This window comes from Pagrus pagrus (genome assembly GCF_965226575.1).
Source record: "Pagrus pagrus genome assembly, chromosome: 10".
Lineage (NCBI taxonomy): Eukaryota > Metazoa > Chordata > Actinopteri > Spariformes > Sparidae > Pagrus > Pagrus pagrus.
The window spans coordinates 22,217,536-22,235,585 of NC_140194.1; the positions used below are offsets into that span (position 1 = coordinate 22,217,536).

The 18,050-nt window shown below is 40.1% G+C and overlaps 1 protein-coding gene across 2 annotated transcripts in view; it reads left to right on the plus strand.

The window, feature by feature from the left end:
• far1 (fatty acyl CoA reductase 1) overlaps positions 1-17,820 on the plus strand; it is a 33,148-nt gene extending 15,328 nt beyond the window's left edge. The window contains exons 5-13 of one of the 2 annotated variants that reach the window (XM_084363862.1): positions 216-395; positions 1,782-1,959; positions 2,621-2,665; positions 4,108-4,235; positions 4,342-4,409; positions 6,649-6,820; positions 10,924-11,053; positions 12,264-12,391; positions 12,904-17,820. In XM_084363862.1, the coding sequence (XP_084219988.1) occupies positions 216-395; positions 1,782-1,959; positions 2,621-2,665; positions 4,108-4,235; positions 4,342-4,409; positions 6,649-6,820; positions 10,924-11,053; positions 12,264-12,391; positions 12,904-13,063 (1,189 nt within the window). In that variant the 3' untranslated portion in view covers positions 13,064-17,820. Of the gene's footprint in view, positions 1-215; positions 396-1,781; positions 1,960-2,620; positions 2,666-4,107; positions 4,236-4,341; positions 4,410-6,648; positions 6,821-7,444; positions 7,617-10,923; positions 11,054-12,263; positions 12,392-12,903 lie in introns of both variants that reach the window. The other variant, XM_084363863.1, reaches the window with a different exon arrangement.
• The last annotated feature ends 230 nt before the right edge of the window (positions 17,821-18,050 follow it).

Below are 18,050 nucleotides of genomic sequence, written 5' to 3' on the forward strand. Positions count from 1 at the left end.
CAAAAATGAGATTGGTATCATTTTTCACATCTCACGTTTTGAGCCCAAATGCCAAAACATTTTGTCTAAAGCCCCCATTGCAAATAAGAAATAACTGTGACAACATGTCCTGCACACTGTTCATCACATGTACTGTACATACTTTATTTGGTCAGTTAATTTCATCTACTGAACACATGTTAAAATTTACTGTCTAATCCTCTTCTCTCTGTCAGAGATGCAATGCAGCTGAATGTCCTGGCCACCCAGAAGATGCTGGCACTGGCCCACAAGATGAAGCACCTGCAGATCTTTATTCACATCTCTACAGCCTACGCCAACTGTGACCGAGAGCTCATTGAGGAAATCGTCTACCCTCCCCCAGTTGACTACCGCAGACTCATCGACTCTCTGGAGTAAGTTGAAGTGAAAGAAAGATTTGCTGCTGCATAGTTAAACTGGTGGTGGTGGTTTTGTTTTTCGATGGCCTTGTGTATGTATTCAACTGTGAGGATGGTCTCTTTTTGTCATTAGCATGCAGTACTATGGGATGATGGATGAGGGTTTTAAAAGGATTCTTTATTTCTTTCTGTTGCTCGATGCATAAAAAGCAAGTTGGAAGGTATTATCAAGATTAATGTCAGTTAAGCGTGCCAGCTTAGCAATGTCCGTAGAGTAAATGGCTTCTTAGCAGCACTAATGTTGTAGAGGCTGCCAGTCTCAGCTGCTGAACTAGATTAGTAAAGCATTAGAAGCCTGCAGAGTGAGTAGAGATTAGTGGGAGGATTCTCAGGGATTGTACGTACAGTAGCATTGAGCTTTTGAGGGAACTTGGATGGATGTGTGCAGAGAGACCACATGCTGGGTTTGACAAGAAATTATACCTTGTGGAGGGAGCTACAGACCTAGCTGATTGACATTTACTTGGTTGTGATAGAAACTAGTACCTCCTGGACTGAAACGTCAAACACGGCACTTGATCGACTGTCATTGGTCTGTAAGAACATGGCAGCTCTTTTTGAAACATTGTCGATAATTTCTTCTAAACTGTCCATCAAAATAATTCTGAGTCAGAAAAAGGCCATGTTCAGCTCGTTAAATAGAAGTTTACAGTATATCTACTAGGTAGTTTGGAGAAGCTGCAAGTCACTTTTACTCTTTCCCTAACCCTTAACTGCGATTTGTTAATTATTAATTGAATGATCAATGTTAATATGATTGAGAACATGGTAAACATTATACCTGCATCAGCATGTTAGCATTGCCATTGTGGGTATGTCAGCTTGCTGAGTAGCATTTTAGCTAAATGTTCCACTGTGCTTGCATCCTCAGAGGCCTGAGCACGGTTGTAGAATCTCAGTGTTGTTAAGTTATTTAACCGGATTGAAAACACATTTTAATTGTTCTGTATTAGTGCACTACATGCACTTAGGGCTTTCATTGTTTATTAATCTGATGATTATCTTCCTGATTAATCGATCAGTTTATTGGGGAAAAACTGAGAGCAGTTATTTTAACAAATAACTCAATAAAACAATTATCAAAAATTTAAATAAAAATCAAGTAATTAATTAATCGTTGCAGCACTAGATGCACTTCTCTGTACCTGAACAATTTGTTACAAATATGAGCCATAATGGTTTGTGTAAATGTGTGCTGACTATTTTTTTATATCTTTATTTTCGAAAACTAGTTTTATATTTTGCAGAAGAAATAAGTGTCGACAATCCTTTTAATGCCTATTTTTGTTGTAGATTATGTTGTAAATATAAGACTTATCTTGTCATTTTTCCCCCCTCCAGCTGGATGGATGACGAGCTGGTGTCTGTCATGACTCCTAAGCTGATCAAGGAGCGTCCCAACACCTACACCTTCACCAAAGCCTTGGCTGAGTATCTGGTGCAACAGGAGGCTGGAAACCTCAATGTAGCCATCATTAGACCATCCATAGTAGGAGCAAGCTGGAAAGAGCCCTTCCCAGTGAGTCATTCAAGCTAGTAATGTTACATTGCTTTTTCATGTTTTCTTGTTTAACTTTCAGTTACTGTTGGTACTGACTGTTGAAATTAAGAATTACTGTAGCCCAGATTCTGGAATGAACAATGACCTCCTCCACTTAAGAGGTTTTTTTCTGGTGTTTTCTGCTGAATACTACTTGTGTCACTGATTTTAAAACTGAAGAGTGGAGAAAGTCCGTCCATCAGCACAGATCTGTCCCGGCTGTTCCTCTGGACACAGTCCAGATATCAGTCACACCCCTTCTGTCTCCTCTCGCAGAGCACTGTGCTGCAGCCAACACAGTTAAGCAGTGAACACAGTGTTGGGAGTAGGAATGTGAGGAATGTGGAGTAAAGAAGCTCTGCACACCTTCGTTCCTGGCCGATCACTGTGGAAAGAAGGACCGTTTCAGTTCTGGTTTAGGGATTTTCAAGAAATTGGGTGATGCAGATGGCTGACAGTCTGCATTTCTCAATGGGACAATTTACAGTTTTTAGACTCTGAATCACTCCTGTCCATGTAACAATAGGAGCCCTTGTATGAATTAATCACTTATAAAAATCAAAAATTATAACATTATTATAACAAATGTTTGATTTTTTTTTTTTTAGAATTGACTAATATATTTCTGCTGTTCTTTCAGGGTTGGATTGATAACTTCAATGGACCTAGTGGAATATTCATTGCAGTAAGTACTGAAATAAAAACTGTTGAAGTGGTCCGTACAGTTATGAAAGCCTGTCTATTCTCTAGTTTTATTTTCTTCACCAATACCTTTTTTCTTGTTGTCATCCATTTATGAAACTCTACATCTACATGAAAAAATAGTGTGTTTAAAAAGCAGGAAGGATGGGAAATGGTGTGGGGAGGCTTGCAAACATTAACATGACTAACAAGAGTTAAGTCTTGTAAGTTGCAAATTATACAGTTTTTCTTCAAACATTTCGTCAGCATCCGTCCTCATCTGCTGCTCGCATTGTGTCGTTTGACTTTCTCTGACTGAAAGTCTGATCACACATCACACTGATCACATCACAGATGACTGAAGTCTGAGGCTGCAGGTAAAACATGCTGATGTAGGCTGATAAAGAAGTTAAGTTTGGTGCTGAACTGAAAAAAAGAAAAATTGTGTAATCTTTTTATTGAACAGCAAAATCCGATTCGACTGATAAAACCCTAAATTGGATTGCATCATCCTAATACATTTGCCTACAAAATAAAAAAAAATAGTTCAAAATAGTGGTTTATTTCTATCTATAGATATCCATGGATGGACGCATGGATCATGAGTTCACTGCGTCCTTTCAGATTTTAATGTGTCAGACACAGGATGCGTGCCTATCAACATCACTGTGATGTATACGTATTAGTAATCTTGTCATGTTGCAGTTTGCACTGGCCAGTTTTGGATCTTAAAGGACAAACATTATGCTCATTTTCAGGTTCATATTTTTATTTTAGGTGTCTACTAGAATAGTAATATATGCAGTAAATGCAGTAAAAACACATTATTTTTGTCATACTCATTAGTCCAACATAGGCTTAGATTGGGAGTAGCCACAGTAGCCGAGAAACATGCTACCGGTTATATCAACAGGCTGAACTAAAAAATAAACAGTTAAACATCATAAAATTAGTTTGAAGTTGGGTCACAGCCAGCCGGTATCGATCCATTCTTGAGTTTTATTGAAATTGAAATTGCAGTCTGCAGTAAAATAAACACTTTAGTGAGCTTGTGAAGTTACCAGAGCAGTCCACGATGAGTAAAGTACACCAAATTAAATAGATTTCCAGTTGCTGTGGGGACATTTCCATAAAAAAAAAATTAAGTCAGTCCACTGAGTCTTGACATCCTCGGTTGGGAGTTGATGAAGGAGATAATAAATGGAAGAAAAGCCTGGACTATTGTCAGTGTGTTTCAGGCAGTTCAGGAGCAGTGCTTTTTGTAGAAGACAATTACCCTTGTCATGGACTCTGGGCTTTGTAACTTTTTTTAAGTTTTACATGCACAAAAAGCTTCATAACGCACAGAAGGAAAGGGAAAAACCCCCAAAGCATAATAAGGCCACTTTAATTCAAAGGCTTGTAAATTTGATCAGTTGCATTTTAATTCTTTTTCACCTTTTCCAGGCTGGTAAGGGCATCCTGCGTACGATGAGGGCGTCTAATGATGCAGTGGCTGACCTGGTGCCTGTGGACGTGGTCATCAACGCCACACTGGCTGCAGCTTGGTACTCTGGATCACAGTCGCTCAGCAGGTTGGAGAGACACATAAACACTTGATCATATGTTTTCTCACATGATGATTGTATTTTTAAAGTAAAGTGAGTGTACTTACTGTGAATATTTCCGTTCTTATTACAGACCTAGAAACATCCTGGTTTACAACTGCACAACTGGTGGAATCAACCCGTTTCACTGGGGGGAAGTCGGTATGATGTGTTTTTGTTTTTTTTATCTTACCTAAACACAGCCTCTGTAAATGCCCCTGACAATGGAAGCATACATACATATGTTTAAACGTGGCGTCTAATGACATGCCCTGATTGTAATCTGATCCACTGCCTGCCACGCCTAAACTCGGAGCTTTTGTTCAGCTGTTCCTTATGGATCCTGGTTTGTAGCTGGATCATTATGGAGTTTTTCTCAGGGAATCTCACCTTTTAAACAGATGTCACACATTGTTTGATGGTGATTTGGGACATTTCCGAGAGGCGTTAGCGATCACACTTCTGGTCCTTTGGCAATATTACATAGAGATGATTCATATTCACTACTGAACTATAATATTATAAATACTGACCTTATGATTTGTTTTCAAACTTAATGGTTTGAAGTAAAACTTGAAGTGTAATGATTTCACAAACTCGACCGTGTCTCCTCAAATTGGAGTGTGGAAGCACTGGTGCAGTCATGAATCATCATGTTACAACTTGTAAACTATGGATACAATTATTGAGTCACAGGTGGGCTTAACATCATCTATCTTAACCACCAGCACATAAAATACAGAAAAAATAATCGATACTGCCTGAACAGTCCCATCAATATAAAGTTGAACTGATGTTTTCCTCTTCCATTCACAAAACTGTGCAGCTCCATTTTTTATTATTTACTTCAGGGGGTGGACAGAATAGTAGGAACACCTTACAATCTAAAGCTATCCAATACAATATAGCCTAACTTGATCGTGGTCCATATTAATAGCTGATCTGGAGCTTTCGATTGTATCGCATCTTCTTCAGCAGAAGGTGTTGACCCTGTTTTCATGTTTACAGGTCATAACTGCATATTTGAAATAAGTTGAGTGAAGTCTTTTGTGGTTCCAGAGGGAGCTCAGAAATTTGATAAATAGCCTCAAGTGATGTCACTTCAGTCAGCATCAGTTGGAGTTGAAGACTACAAGTTTGAATGAACTTGAAAAACCAGTCCTCTGTATCCTGCTGCTTATCTATGCTTGAATGAAGCGGCTCTAGGCTTCATTAGCTGCACTACTATCATACACCTGAACTCCCCAGAAGTAGGAGTTCAGTTGTAGTAGTAGTAGTAGTGAGTATCTATTGTTATGTTGACACTCTCACTCTGAAACTATATAGAAATACTCCGTGAATAAAAGGTGTTCCTATAGCTTGTAAATATTTAAATAGTTTGTATGATCTTTGATATTGTTTGTGATCATTAGGCTAAAAGTTTCGCTATTTACCTTTTTTTATGACTAAAAATTGATTCCTCCCTCGCTCCAACTGTCAAAACCACTTATATAAATGAATGTGTGATGAAATCATCAATATGCAAATTAGCTTATGGCATCATTTAGCTACTTTTATTGTTATTGCTTGCTACTTTCATTGGAAAAGAGTTGGCAACACTGGGTGGAGTACCCTTTTTAAGGAGTTCTTGTCGATGTTGGCTAAAAGGAAGAGGTTCAAATTCATTCTAGGCCATGGCAACAGATGTAAACAAAACATCAGGAAAATAGAAACAAACATGAATCTACCACTGACCATGACATCTGTTAGGGTTAAAGCAACATTATGTAACTTTTTTACCTTTTTTTTTAAATAACAGCATCAAAATCATGTTGATGGTACAGTGTCTTGTAATAGGGTGAATGGTGTCTCCGTCTCAGCCACTCCGCCCCCCTACCACTTGTTTCTGCACTGTTACTTCAGTGAGAGGGTAGGATCACAGCGTTGCATAATGTTTATTTCAAGATACAAGTTTTCAAGTCAAAACATTGTTATGACGTAATGCGTTTTGTTTGTAGTGAGCACCTACATTACGTCACAAATTGTTGCAGACCTGGGATTTGTATGTATGACGAAACGGTAGGGGGCGCCAAACCTGCACGAAATACCAATTTCTATATAATGTTGCTTTAAGCCCAATCATAACTCCATCTGTTGAGGAAGACCATGTGACACGATATTAAAAGCTCCACAACACTTATTTATGGACCATGATGCTGAAATTGTTTTGCCAAATTACTGCTGCCTATCAAGTGTTTTGTGGAAACGGTAAAGTGAAATATACTAGCATTTGGGGGAGGAAGGGTATATTGAAGGATATATTTTGCCAACAGGACCACAGCTTTCAGTCAGGTTAAGTAAAACAAAAAATGTTTTGAACTGCTGATTGATGACTTGTGTTGAACAACCTTTTGTTTCTTAGAGTACCATGTAATATCCACATTCAAGAGGAACCCCCTTGAGCAGGCCTTCCGTCGGCCCAATGTTAATCTCACATCCAATCACCTAATCAATCAGTACTGGATCGCCGTGAGCCACAAGGCTCCGGCCTTCCTCTATGATCTGTACTTAAGGCTGATTGGACGAGAGCCCAGGTAACCTCATCATCGCCGACTCGGACGTGCCACACCTCTGCTGTTTTTAACACCAAAACCCCCTCACACACACTCAAACACATCTCTGCTGCTTCAGTCCTGTCACTTTTCTTTTAGTGTAGTGGCCTAACGTTGTAGCTGCAATGCTAATATGTTACATAATGCTTGTGGCCGTTTTGTTGGGAGTTGAAGAATGTGAAACCCAGCGGCGCCCCTGCACAAACAGGGGATTGCTGATGGGTTCTGCACTCTTTACATTTTGCTACTTGCAATGTTTTTATTCTCAGTTGGGTTCCCAAAATGTCAGCACTAAGGTCATCTCAGTCCAGCTGATAAATGGACTAAGACCGACTTCAGTCTGACGATGCCTTTGGGAACCCAACCCAGGTGTTGGCCCTTAAGAGAAACTTCTGCTAGCTGCTGAATTGTCAGAACAGTGTCAAGTGTACTGGATCTGTCTGTCTTTACCATCTGCATACCTAAAGACAGTCTAGCAGTGGTCAAGCCATTATACAGGGCCTGCATCTTGCTTAGTATTAGTAGTAGGAGGAAATGCACATTCTTCCTCATCTCGTCCTCTCTGTGTCGTCCTTGTCCTGTCATATGTGTATCTCTCTCCTACAGAGTACTGTATAAACATGACCTTCAAGACCAATCCCTTAGAGCAGGCCTTCAGAAGGCCAAATGTCAATCTGCGCTCCAACCCCTTTACTAATCAGTACTGGACCACTGTCAGCCACACGCTGCCAGCCCTGCTCTATGATGGCTATCTCATGCTGACAGGCCGCAAGCCCCGGTAAGGTTGCATCTGCCCCTCCTTCCACCTGCACTCCCCTCCCCTGCCAGTCAGCCCCCACCTTCCCCACCACAAACCCACCCCCACCCCCCCTACTGTATGCTTTTTGTTTATTTATTTGTTTGTTTGTTTGTTTTATTTTTTCTGCTGACTGGTTATGTGGGATGGTGGGAACAAGTCAGGGCCTGGGGCAGAAGAAACAAAATGTTTGCTGTGTCTTTACTTGACCTCATGGCATCAGCTGGACTTTGTTAGCACAGAATGTCATGAAAACATGATATGACTTCTATCAGAGCACGTTTTTAGCTTTGCTCCCTTTTTTGGAATGTGTTTTTTTCTTTTTCTTTTTTTTTTCTTGAAGTCAAAGAAAACTTTTTATGAACCATGCTGTGAACATGACATCTGTTATTAGCATCCTCCACTTCTCACCCAATCATGGAAAATCCTGCGGCACCATGGGACTTCTTGTTCGTTTAAAAAAAAAAAAAAAAAGTTGTGTCCAGTCAGAGACGGATCATGTCCCACTGAATACAACCTCTATGCTTGTCAATTGATCGATATACACATTTAAAGGGTAACTCCAGAGGAAGCTGCAATCTGACAAATTGCCTCCAGTGATGTCTATCAGTGGCTAAGTTGCATTGTGGGCAGAATAAAAAAGGGGTTATGTTTGCTTCTGCTTCTTTATCAGATTACCCTTTAAGTGTTTTGTGTTTACTACAAGCCACAGTATTTCAGACATTAAATGTTATGCAGTGCTAAGCATTCGTCCGCAATGCATTAGCTTTCATGGACGAGGAGTTTGGCTGTCTGAAATGAGTGTGGCTTTGTAGCTACCTCACATTCTAGTGGTGTAATTTGATCCTGGTTGGGTATGTCACCTGCTGTAAGTAATGGTTATCTCTGCCTCTATGTGCTGATCAGCCATGCATGTTTGTCTGAATCATCCGCCTTCACAAGGGGAATCTGAGTCACATCAATCTGCCTTGATTATTGTAAATGTTTCAAATCACAACATTCATCTAGAATACAACAGGCCTCTCATTGGATTAAGGCCCTTTTTATTCAATACAAATTGGAATAATTGCATCAATGCAATTCGAATATTATTACATGTTTACTCTGATCACTGAATTAGACATAATAAGCAGCTTGAAGACTCGGAGACCTTCTTTTAGTTCTCACAATAATGGGCACTGCTGTTTTTGTATTTCCACCACCAATTCTCACACTAATTGCCCCAGCACTTTAACTGGGTTTATAGAATCATGACTTAAATTATGGTCCCCTGAATCAGAACTAACACAGACATTAAGTATATTAACTGGATTCAATTGTGTAAACAGGAGGATACTCTTACGACTTCAAAGTCCCTGGGACTGCTTTGGCTGCAAAGAAGATTTAATTCATATTGTATTGAGTTTGAATTATTTGGGGTAAAATAATAAATCCATTAGACCTAAATTTGATTCAAGGATCCATTAAACGGTTTATTGCCTGTCCCCCTGACCTGCACACTGATTAAATCCAGTTAGTCCTCACTGTCCCCAGGGGAGACCTGACTACTGACAGTGCTAAGACAAAGTTTGGACTACCCTCTTGACTATTTGGAAAATTAGTGAAGTGAATCATTATATAATTAGAACATTTCTGAACCCAAACTATAGAACATTGTTGGTGTAAACGACTGTTATATTATATGACAAAAAAAAATTTAATCTCATTTAACTGAAGTTACACATTATTGCTGTCCAATGTAAACCATGCATTTCCTGATTTGGTGATTTTTAATTTTCAGATAATTTGAAGGATTGAAGGAACGGTTCACCTTAAAATGAAAATTCTGTCATTATCTATTCACCCCCATGCCGATGGAAAGACAAGTGAAGTTTTGTAGTCCACAAAACATTTTCTGGGCTTCACAGCAAAACAGTGTTGCAGCATTCTCCTAACATCTGAAGTAGATGGGGACTTGTTTTAAAAAAGTAAAACCAGCCAACTGAATAAAAAGAGTCTGGAGTAATAGTAGTCTCCAGAAGCCCAGAGATTCCAAATTGATTTGAAAAGATGTTATTTACACCCTTTTTTAAAAACAAAAAAATTCAAATCAATTTAAAATTGCATCGAATTTTAGGAGAATGCTGCCACGCTGTTTTGCTGTGAAGCTCCAGAAATGTTTTATGGCCTAAGAAACTTCACCTGACTTTCCATTGGCATTGGGGTAAGTAGATAATGACTGAATTTTCATTTTTGGATGAACCATTCCTTTTTTATAAGAATGGTCTGGCATTTTAGGAATATTGCTCTCGTATCTCTACAGTAAACATGAAGGTACAGCCAGCAGTCACTTAACTTAGCTCTGCTTAGCTAAGCATAAGACTGGGATTGTTGGCAAAAAGCTTGCCTGGCTCTGTCCAAAGTTAACACAATCCACTCTAAATCTTGCTAATGAACACGTTATATCTCATTTGTTTAGTCCTTACAGCAACCTACGTTTTCAAAAGCCCCTGGCAAACATGTCTGGCACATTACTCCCTGTAAAATAGTGAGATGTTGATTTTGCTTCAGTTTTTGTTGTATTGTTGTCACAAAGCTTAGCTGTTTTTGTTAGCTCCTGAAAATTTGACATTCTGGAGATGTGTGGTTTTCACATGGCAGTGATTCAAGCTGAAGTTTCAATCATCCAAGGTCAAGAGGTGTACAAACATTCAGCACTGTACAACTAAAATCACAACCTGCATATGTTACAATGAGTCGAATCCAAATCTGCTTCATCCAATCTCTCTAATCTGGTGAAGTCATGCCCATGTGAAACAATTGAACACTTGATCCAAGGACATTTGATTTACAGTGCTAAAAAAAATAAATAAGTGATTCAATGACTAAATTAGACTGTAAAGAACTCACGTTGTATAAAACTTCTGCTACAAAGCCATTTGTTTGTAGTTTTTAGTTAAAGTATTTTCTTCTGTCAAACTTGTGCCTCTGCTCTCCCCTCCCCCAACACCATGAAACCCTGTCCTGCTACTCATTTCCTCCCATATTTCCTGCCCACCCTTCCCTTTCTGTCCAACCGACTTTTCTTTATCCCACCACCTCTCTGCTCTGCTTCTTTACTTTGTCACACTCCTCCTTCTTCTACTCCTCCTGCATCATCCCTCTCTTATGATTTGCCAACCATCATCTCTCTGGCTCTTCACTGCCATCACCTTTTATCAATTCCAATGTTCTTCTTTCCTCATCTCCCTCCACCTTATTGCTTCCTCCCTTCCTTTTTCATCTTGGCTTCACCGTTCATTAATCATAGGATGATGAAGACAATCACTCGCCTCCACAAAGCCATGATGGTCCTGGAGTATTTCACCAGTCACTCCTGGGTGTGGAACACTGACAATGTAACCATGCTGATGGCCCAGATGAGCCCTGAGGACAAGAAGGTAGGGAAAAAGCAGGAAAATGAAAAGTTTACTCTATATCATTCATTCTTCATCCCTCTGTTGCCCATATACGCCCCCACCACACGACACAAACCGAAGTATCCACACTGTGGAGATGGCAGACAGATTTACCACTCAGTGCGTTAATGTCTGATGGTAGGCTGGCTACAATAGAGTAAGTCATTCATTCCCTGCTGACGTCAATTTGTAGTGAACAGAGGCGTTGTTCTGGCTAACTGTCAGGCATTTGTGAAGGGCATGTTGGTGGACTGAATGTGAAGACAGTTTACACATCAGACGTATTGTGCCTGTGCTATGAGGCATTGGCATTTAGTCTTTGCTCTCTCTCTCTCTCTGACAGAAGCATTTCTGAGGTCAAATTACACTTAATATCACATTAGTGAGTCTAGAATAATGTTCAAACTTCTCTCGTAATGAGTTTTAATTCTCTAGAGCCTCTTTCCAACCAAAAATGGCTACAGGCTGCGTGGGGATTCAGAACCTTAATTCCCTGGGTGCTGACTGAAAGGCAGCCGCTCCCTCCAAGGCTGCCAACTGTAGCTCCGCCTCACTGTTCACAGATCCAACCACCAGCTATGTGCCACAATGCCCTTCTCATCTCTCATCCAATGATCAAGTTTTGTCCTCCCCTTGCCAGTGGAAGGCACGGCGGGGGGGTGGTTAAAATAGGCCAAAGCCAGCAGGAGCTCAGCTCTGCCTCTGCAGGCCAGAATTGTAGCCTGCTGGGGCTCTGCTAACATTTAGGCCGAGTTCACACACTACAGAATTAGAGACTGTTTGGAAAAGCCAGGCACTTGTGGCCATCTTTCTATCACTGGCTAACCTCAACCTAGCAGATCAACAGAGCCAGTTGCTTAATCAAACTCTTAGCCGGTTGAGAAAAGAGTGAAAACATTTTTTTTTTCATCAAAGAGAACCTTGAGTGCCTTTTTTGTTTTGTTTTTTTTGTTCTACTTTCAATGAACTACACTCCAGTTCTGAAAGAACTGATGCCAGCAGCAGCTGTGCTCACCTCCTAAGGAGCCACCTTTGTTGTTTTCAAACAAAATCTTCAACAATAACCATCAACTCTCCATCAGTAATTACGTACAACTAAGTACAACTCTAATCAATCACTGGAAATATGACATTTAAAATGTTTCAAAGCTTACTGATAAAGTTTCTTGTGCTTTTTAATTATTTCCTGTAGGTGTTCAATTTTGATGTGCGTCAGCTCCACTGGGCGGAGTACATGGAAAATTACTGTATGGGCACCAAAAAATACGTCCTGAATGAAGAGCTGTCCGGCCTGCCTGCTGCACGCAAACACCTCAACAAGTAAGAGTCTGTGGAAGCAATTCTGCCAACACATGAGGACACAGGAAGAAACGCTGTATGTGATGAGCACTTATAGGCAGCTGCCGAGTAGGTGGCTTTCATTTAATCTAGGTCACCATACAGTTCATCTCTGCATTTGAATTTTGTAGTACTTCCGTTTATCCTTCCGTTAACCACTATGTTTTACAATGATCAGGAGTATGAGTCAGGTTTTTTTCCAGCCAAATTGTTTTTTAGATTATCTTTCCAAGTAGATAGTCCAATCACAGTGGCAGTGAAACTCTCCGCTTTAATAAAGATCATGCAAATAATTTGGCATGCAAAAGTTTTTAAGGAATCAAAAGGAGGGGGTGGCCCATCTAACATCTGTTTAAAAACAGGCCTGGACTGACAGACATGATTTGTGTGTCTGCAGAATAAGCTCTCATACTTGTGAGATGTTCACCCTGGCCGAATCTAAAATTTGAGTCATTTTGACGATTTGTCTCATTTTTATGTTTGTTGTTTCACAGGCTGAGGAACATCCGCTATTCCTTCAACACCATCCTGGTGGTGCTCATCTGGCGCGTCTTCATCGCCCGATCCCAGATGGCCAGAAACATCTGGTACTTCGTGGTGAGCCTCTGCTTCAAATTCCTCTCCTACTTCAGAGCCTCCTCCACCATGAGATAATGAGGCTGGGACAGGATGGCGGGTGGAGGGGCGGAGAAATGAGGAAGCGCTGCATATGGATGATGAGAGGTGCCGGAAGCATAACGCCCTTTAGATGGTACCATGCTGTCTGTCTCTGGTCTTTGCACCGACACTTAAGGATTAAATGGAACCATTAAACCCATGGACACAGATGGAGCTGCTGGGCGAGAGTGGAGTCCACAGCTGTCTAAATGTTGCATATCTTGGATTCATCTAGCATTTCGTAAAACACAGAGGCCATGGATTTATCTCACAATGTACAACACTCAGACTAACAGCACTTCAACAAGTTGAAGAAGGACTACATGCCCTTCTTCTGTTCATTTTCAGTCAGTCCGGTCCCTCTTTGTTGTCAGAATTACCCCTGCAGTCTTTTAAGCTCCAGAGCACCCAAACCTGCTCCATCTCGTTTGTCTGCTTGCCTGGCTGCCTGCAAAACTAAGCTATGCATTGGATGACGCTGTGCTGCAACAATTCTCAGCTAGTTTTCAGCCGGTCCAGGCTTCCCCTCTGTACATGTAATCTTTGAAAAATAAGCGCTCCAGCTGCTGTGTAAGCTATATTTCTCTGCTGTCACCTGAAAACAAAACTTTGTTTTCCTTTTTATTTTTTTTGTTCTGTCATGAGGTTGTGTGGGATCCTTGTCTATTTTCTGCCCTGTTGAAATGTTTTAAAAACCTGTTACAAAAAGGTTTTCATCTGACAGCAGCTACACTCAGCATCCGGGGTATTGGAGCTGGTTTTGCACATTAGGTTTGAGGCAGTTGAAGGGTTAGTTTGTGCTGACTCAGTAAAGGCTCGTTCAGGGACAGGCTAGCATAAGAATCATTGTTTAAACTGTGTCTTGCCCCTAACCCCATCCCTAAGACCAAAGCCATTTCAACCAATGTTTATGACAGTTGCACTGACAGCTTGGTGTAAAGAGAAAGTTGACAGTGAAGGGGCTTCGGGGGGACTCGCTCATACTGATCCATGTCTCACCAAGAGTTGTCATTGACTGTCTTTCATTCTTCGTGCTTTGCAAAGACACAACAATAACATACTCTCCTGTAAGTCCCCAATGAACTGCAGTGACTAGTTTCCTAATTCCAACCAAGCACAATTGTAGATTGTAATACGATGGCTTTATCCAGTGCCTACAAACTGATCATTCTTGCATCAGCAGATCTCGAAACTCAAGCTTCTTCTTCTACAGGTTCCTTTTTTTGACATGTCTGAAAGTCATTTGTGACGGTCTTGAAGCTACTTTTGCCAAAATACCTCTTAGCTAACAGACTCGTAGCTCAGTAGAGGATGAGACAGGTGGAGCTGAGAGGAGAGATATTGTCACTTTTGGCTTCTTTTTCTGCATTATGCCTGAGAATTTAAATGCTTTGAGAACTGGTTAAAGATAGTGAGTCATGGATATACACTATAGGCGGTGACTCTTATTCATTGGTCTTTGTTAGTACACTACTTTTCAGGTAGCTCTAAGTGTAGCTCACCATCTTTGTGAAAGGTTTTGTTACTTTACTTCAGCCATTTTCCTTTTTGTAACTATTATAGGTCATATTTGTCATATTACTTGTTCATTTTCTATCTTAAATGCTTCTGTAAATACATGTATGTTGGATTTGTCATCTATTAATGCTGTTTATAACCAGCTGTTAAAAGGTAACTCCATCAATTTTACACATTAAAGTGTTTACAGGCCCTGGGGAGTACTACTACATATGTGAGAAAAGTAGTATAAAGCCTTTTGTGGCTCCAGAGGAAGCTGCATGTCATCTGATAAATTCCCTTCAGTGATGTCACTCAGTTGCTTAGTTGCATTGTGGGTAATGTGGACGCCAGGTTTTAAAAAGCGGTCCACTGGTCTAGTGTTGCACTCCTATGGTCAGTTTGAAAACAAATGATCAGAACTGATGCAGCAGAGTCAGAGATACCGCCTTTTTTCATTCCACAAATTCTTCTTCCTTTTTTGAAACCCACAATGCAACTCGGTAACTGAGTGACATCACTGGAGGCAATTCATCAGATTACATGCAGCTTCCTCTGGAACCACAAAGCCACGCTTTATGCTACTTTTTCACATATACAGCAGTACTCCCCAGGTCCTGTAAACACACTTTGATGTGTAATATTTGTGGAGTTTCCCTTTAAACACTTGGACCGTTCTGTTGCCTTCATCATCCTTCCTTGTTACATAAGAAATTTGCTTCTTACCGAATCAGCTAAGATTTTTTTGCTTTGAGATTTCTCTGGACTTTTGTATGAATTGTCCCTCGTTGCCATATTAAGCCTTCATTAACATAACTGAGGTTTACCTGTGCACTTTGTCATATTTGTCTCGTCTGTTACCTACTCCTCGAGCACAATACAATGTTTGAAGAAGCAGGGTGTGACTGTGTGCTGATCTCTCGTAGTGCTTGCATGTGTCCTTCTCAGAGTGGCTTAGGCGATAAAAGCTCCAACCACCTACATGTAAGTCCCGTGAATGTCCTAAATTCATTAAGGAATGTGATTGTCACTCACAGCATGAGCCATTTTACATAGGATCATGTGACTCGGTGGAAAGATGCACTGTTTCGGAAAGACGTGTGCAAGTGTGAATCGTGCCTGAACTTTTTTCAATATTCTAACAATGTGAAAAAAAGCAATCAGATCTATGTTTTCTAATTATTTTGTGTACAGCTCTATTTAGGTAGACTTCAAAATATAACAAACAGATGTATTTTTATGCTAATGACATTGCGTGGCTATTTTACTGAGTAAAAGCTTACTGAACCGACTTCAGCTGCTGTAAATAATACTTTAAAAAGTAAACATAAAACATAATTGCTTGTCATTTGACTTTACTGTATATGTACATGTACTTTTCTCTCTCTGAATGTAATAGAATAACACAGCCTGACTTGTTTGCACAGCCAGAATCTTCCTGTGACTCCTGAAACAAGAAATTAACAATCCTGTAATTGCCTGTAATTTTAATATTAAGCAAGTGTTTGTTTATTGGAGTGCAGTGCGATAAACCTTTTGTTGTTGTAACTCCCATTTCCTCGTGCCGGTGTGAGTGAGTAAGTCAGTTTTGTGATGGTGAATGGCTGCCATGATCTTGTTTAGTGTTGTGGGAGGGAGGGGAGCAACACCGGGTCTAATTTCGGGGTTTTCTTGCTTGAGCTTGATTTGAGAAGTTGGGGTCGAACGGGTCTTTATCATGTTCTCATTTTCGATGTCAGGAACTACTGAATCATACCAATGGTTTGTTTATCAAACCGGTTATTGTACACAAGTATCATCAGCATTAAATCCACTTGGAACAAAGTTCTAAAGAGTCACATTGATCTATTTTTCAAATCAATTAAGGTCCCTAAAAATCGTGGTTTCAAATCTATATTTCCGTGTGAGATGAGATATTCTTGACTAAATGCGTAATCATCCAAATTAAACGAATAGATTGAAATTTTTATTTGCTTTGTTGCTGAGAGTTTGATGAGAAGATTGTTATAACTCTGATACATATATCTTTTAAATATGAAGCTGCATCTAGCAGCTGCTTAGCTTAGCTTAGCTAGCCTGGCTCTGTCCAAAGGTATAAATGGTGAATCTGCCTATCGGCACCTCTAAAGCACACAAATTAATAAGATATCTCTGAGCTAGGACAACTTCCTGGAGTTTCCACTGGTTGCCTAGAAACATTTGCGCTCCGAAGAAGACGCCTTGTAACGCTGCAATGTGTCGTACAACTTTAAAAAGAATATGAAACATGTTAATTAGTGAGGTTTAGAGGTGATGTTAACCATGTTCTCTTGTCTTTGTGCAAAGCTAAACTAATCAGCTTGTTACACACCTGAGTGGAATCAATCCTCTCATCTGACTTTTTGGCAAGAAGGCAAATTAGTACATTTCCCTAAAATGTCAAACTATTGATTTTTTAAAGGTAATTATTTAATTATTTCTTTAGTCTGTGTCATCGGGACTATGCATCCCATAAGAACACAAACAAAAAACACAACTACAGAAGTCTCTCACATGAAGTAACCAAAACTTCCAACTTTGGCAGAAAATGTGATCATGGTGAGCTACAGCTCACAGTACAACGGCTGAATAGGTTTTCAGCGCCATAGGAAACTAGTCATTTTAAATGATGGCTCACAGCTTTTGGATTTGGCACTTAAACTGGTTTATGTATATAATGATTCTGTTCTGTCTGTAGTTTTGCCATCCGGCTTTTGGAGGACTAAATGCTCTTTTTTTTATTTAAATCATTTTTCCTGCTAAAACTATGTGATGCACTGTTTTCATGTAGAAATGTTACCAGTCTGTTTTTTTTCTCCTGCGTGTGTGAGATTCAATGGCCTGTGTATCAATTACTTGCATCAAAGAGGAAGTTGTGGTTTATTTTAATTTTTTTTACTATCAGCTTTAATGGATTTCATGGCTCAACAATTCTTTTGCTCCTTTTTACATGGTCAACACAACGTGGGTCCATGTGCTTGGGCTTTACTAGAGCGCTAATACGTTTCTTTTCTGCTGTTGTGATTGCATTCAGACTGGTGTCAATGTTCACTGTTAAATGTGGTGGTTGTGTTTCATCGGTCATACTTTAAGCATTGTGAAGAGCACAGGTCACTGTGTTCACTTTAAGGAGGAAAATGAGTTCTTGCCACAGTCAATGTGAATCTCCTAAAACAATAAATCAATGGGTGCCTTTTGTTTGTAAACCAAAAAGAAGGAATAAACTGTGTTTAATCCTCTCCATGATCAAGTGGTTTGATTTCTCTCCACGCTGTAGATTGAGTTAAGGAGCCCTCACTGTGCGACACTGAACCAGGGAACGACGGCATGATTGACAGTGAAACAAATGAACCATTAGTCTCAATCTGTCCAGCTGACCTGTTTCCTGTGGTGCATAATAGATCTGTCCTGCACTTTACGCATTGTATCTAGAAGCCAGACTATAGTGAAGGCTACTGAACAGCTCCAT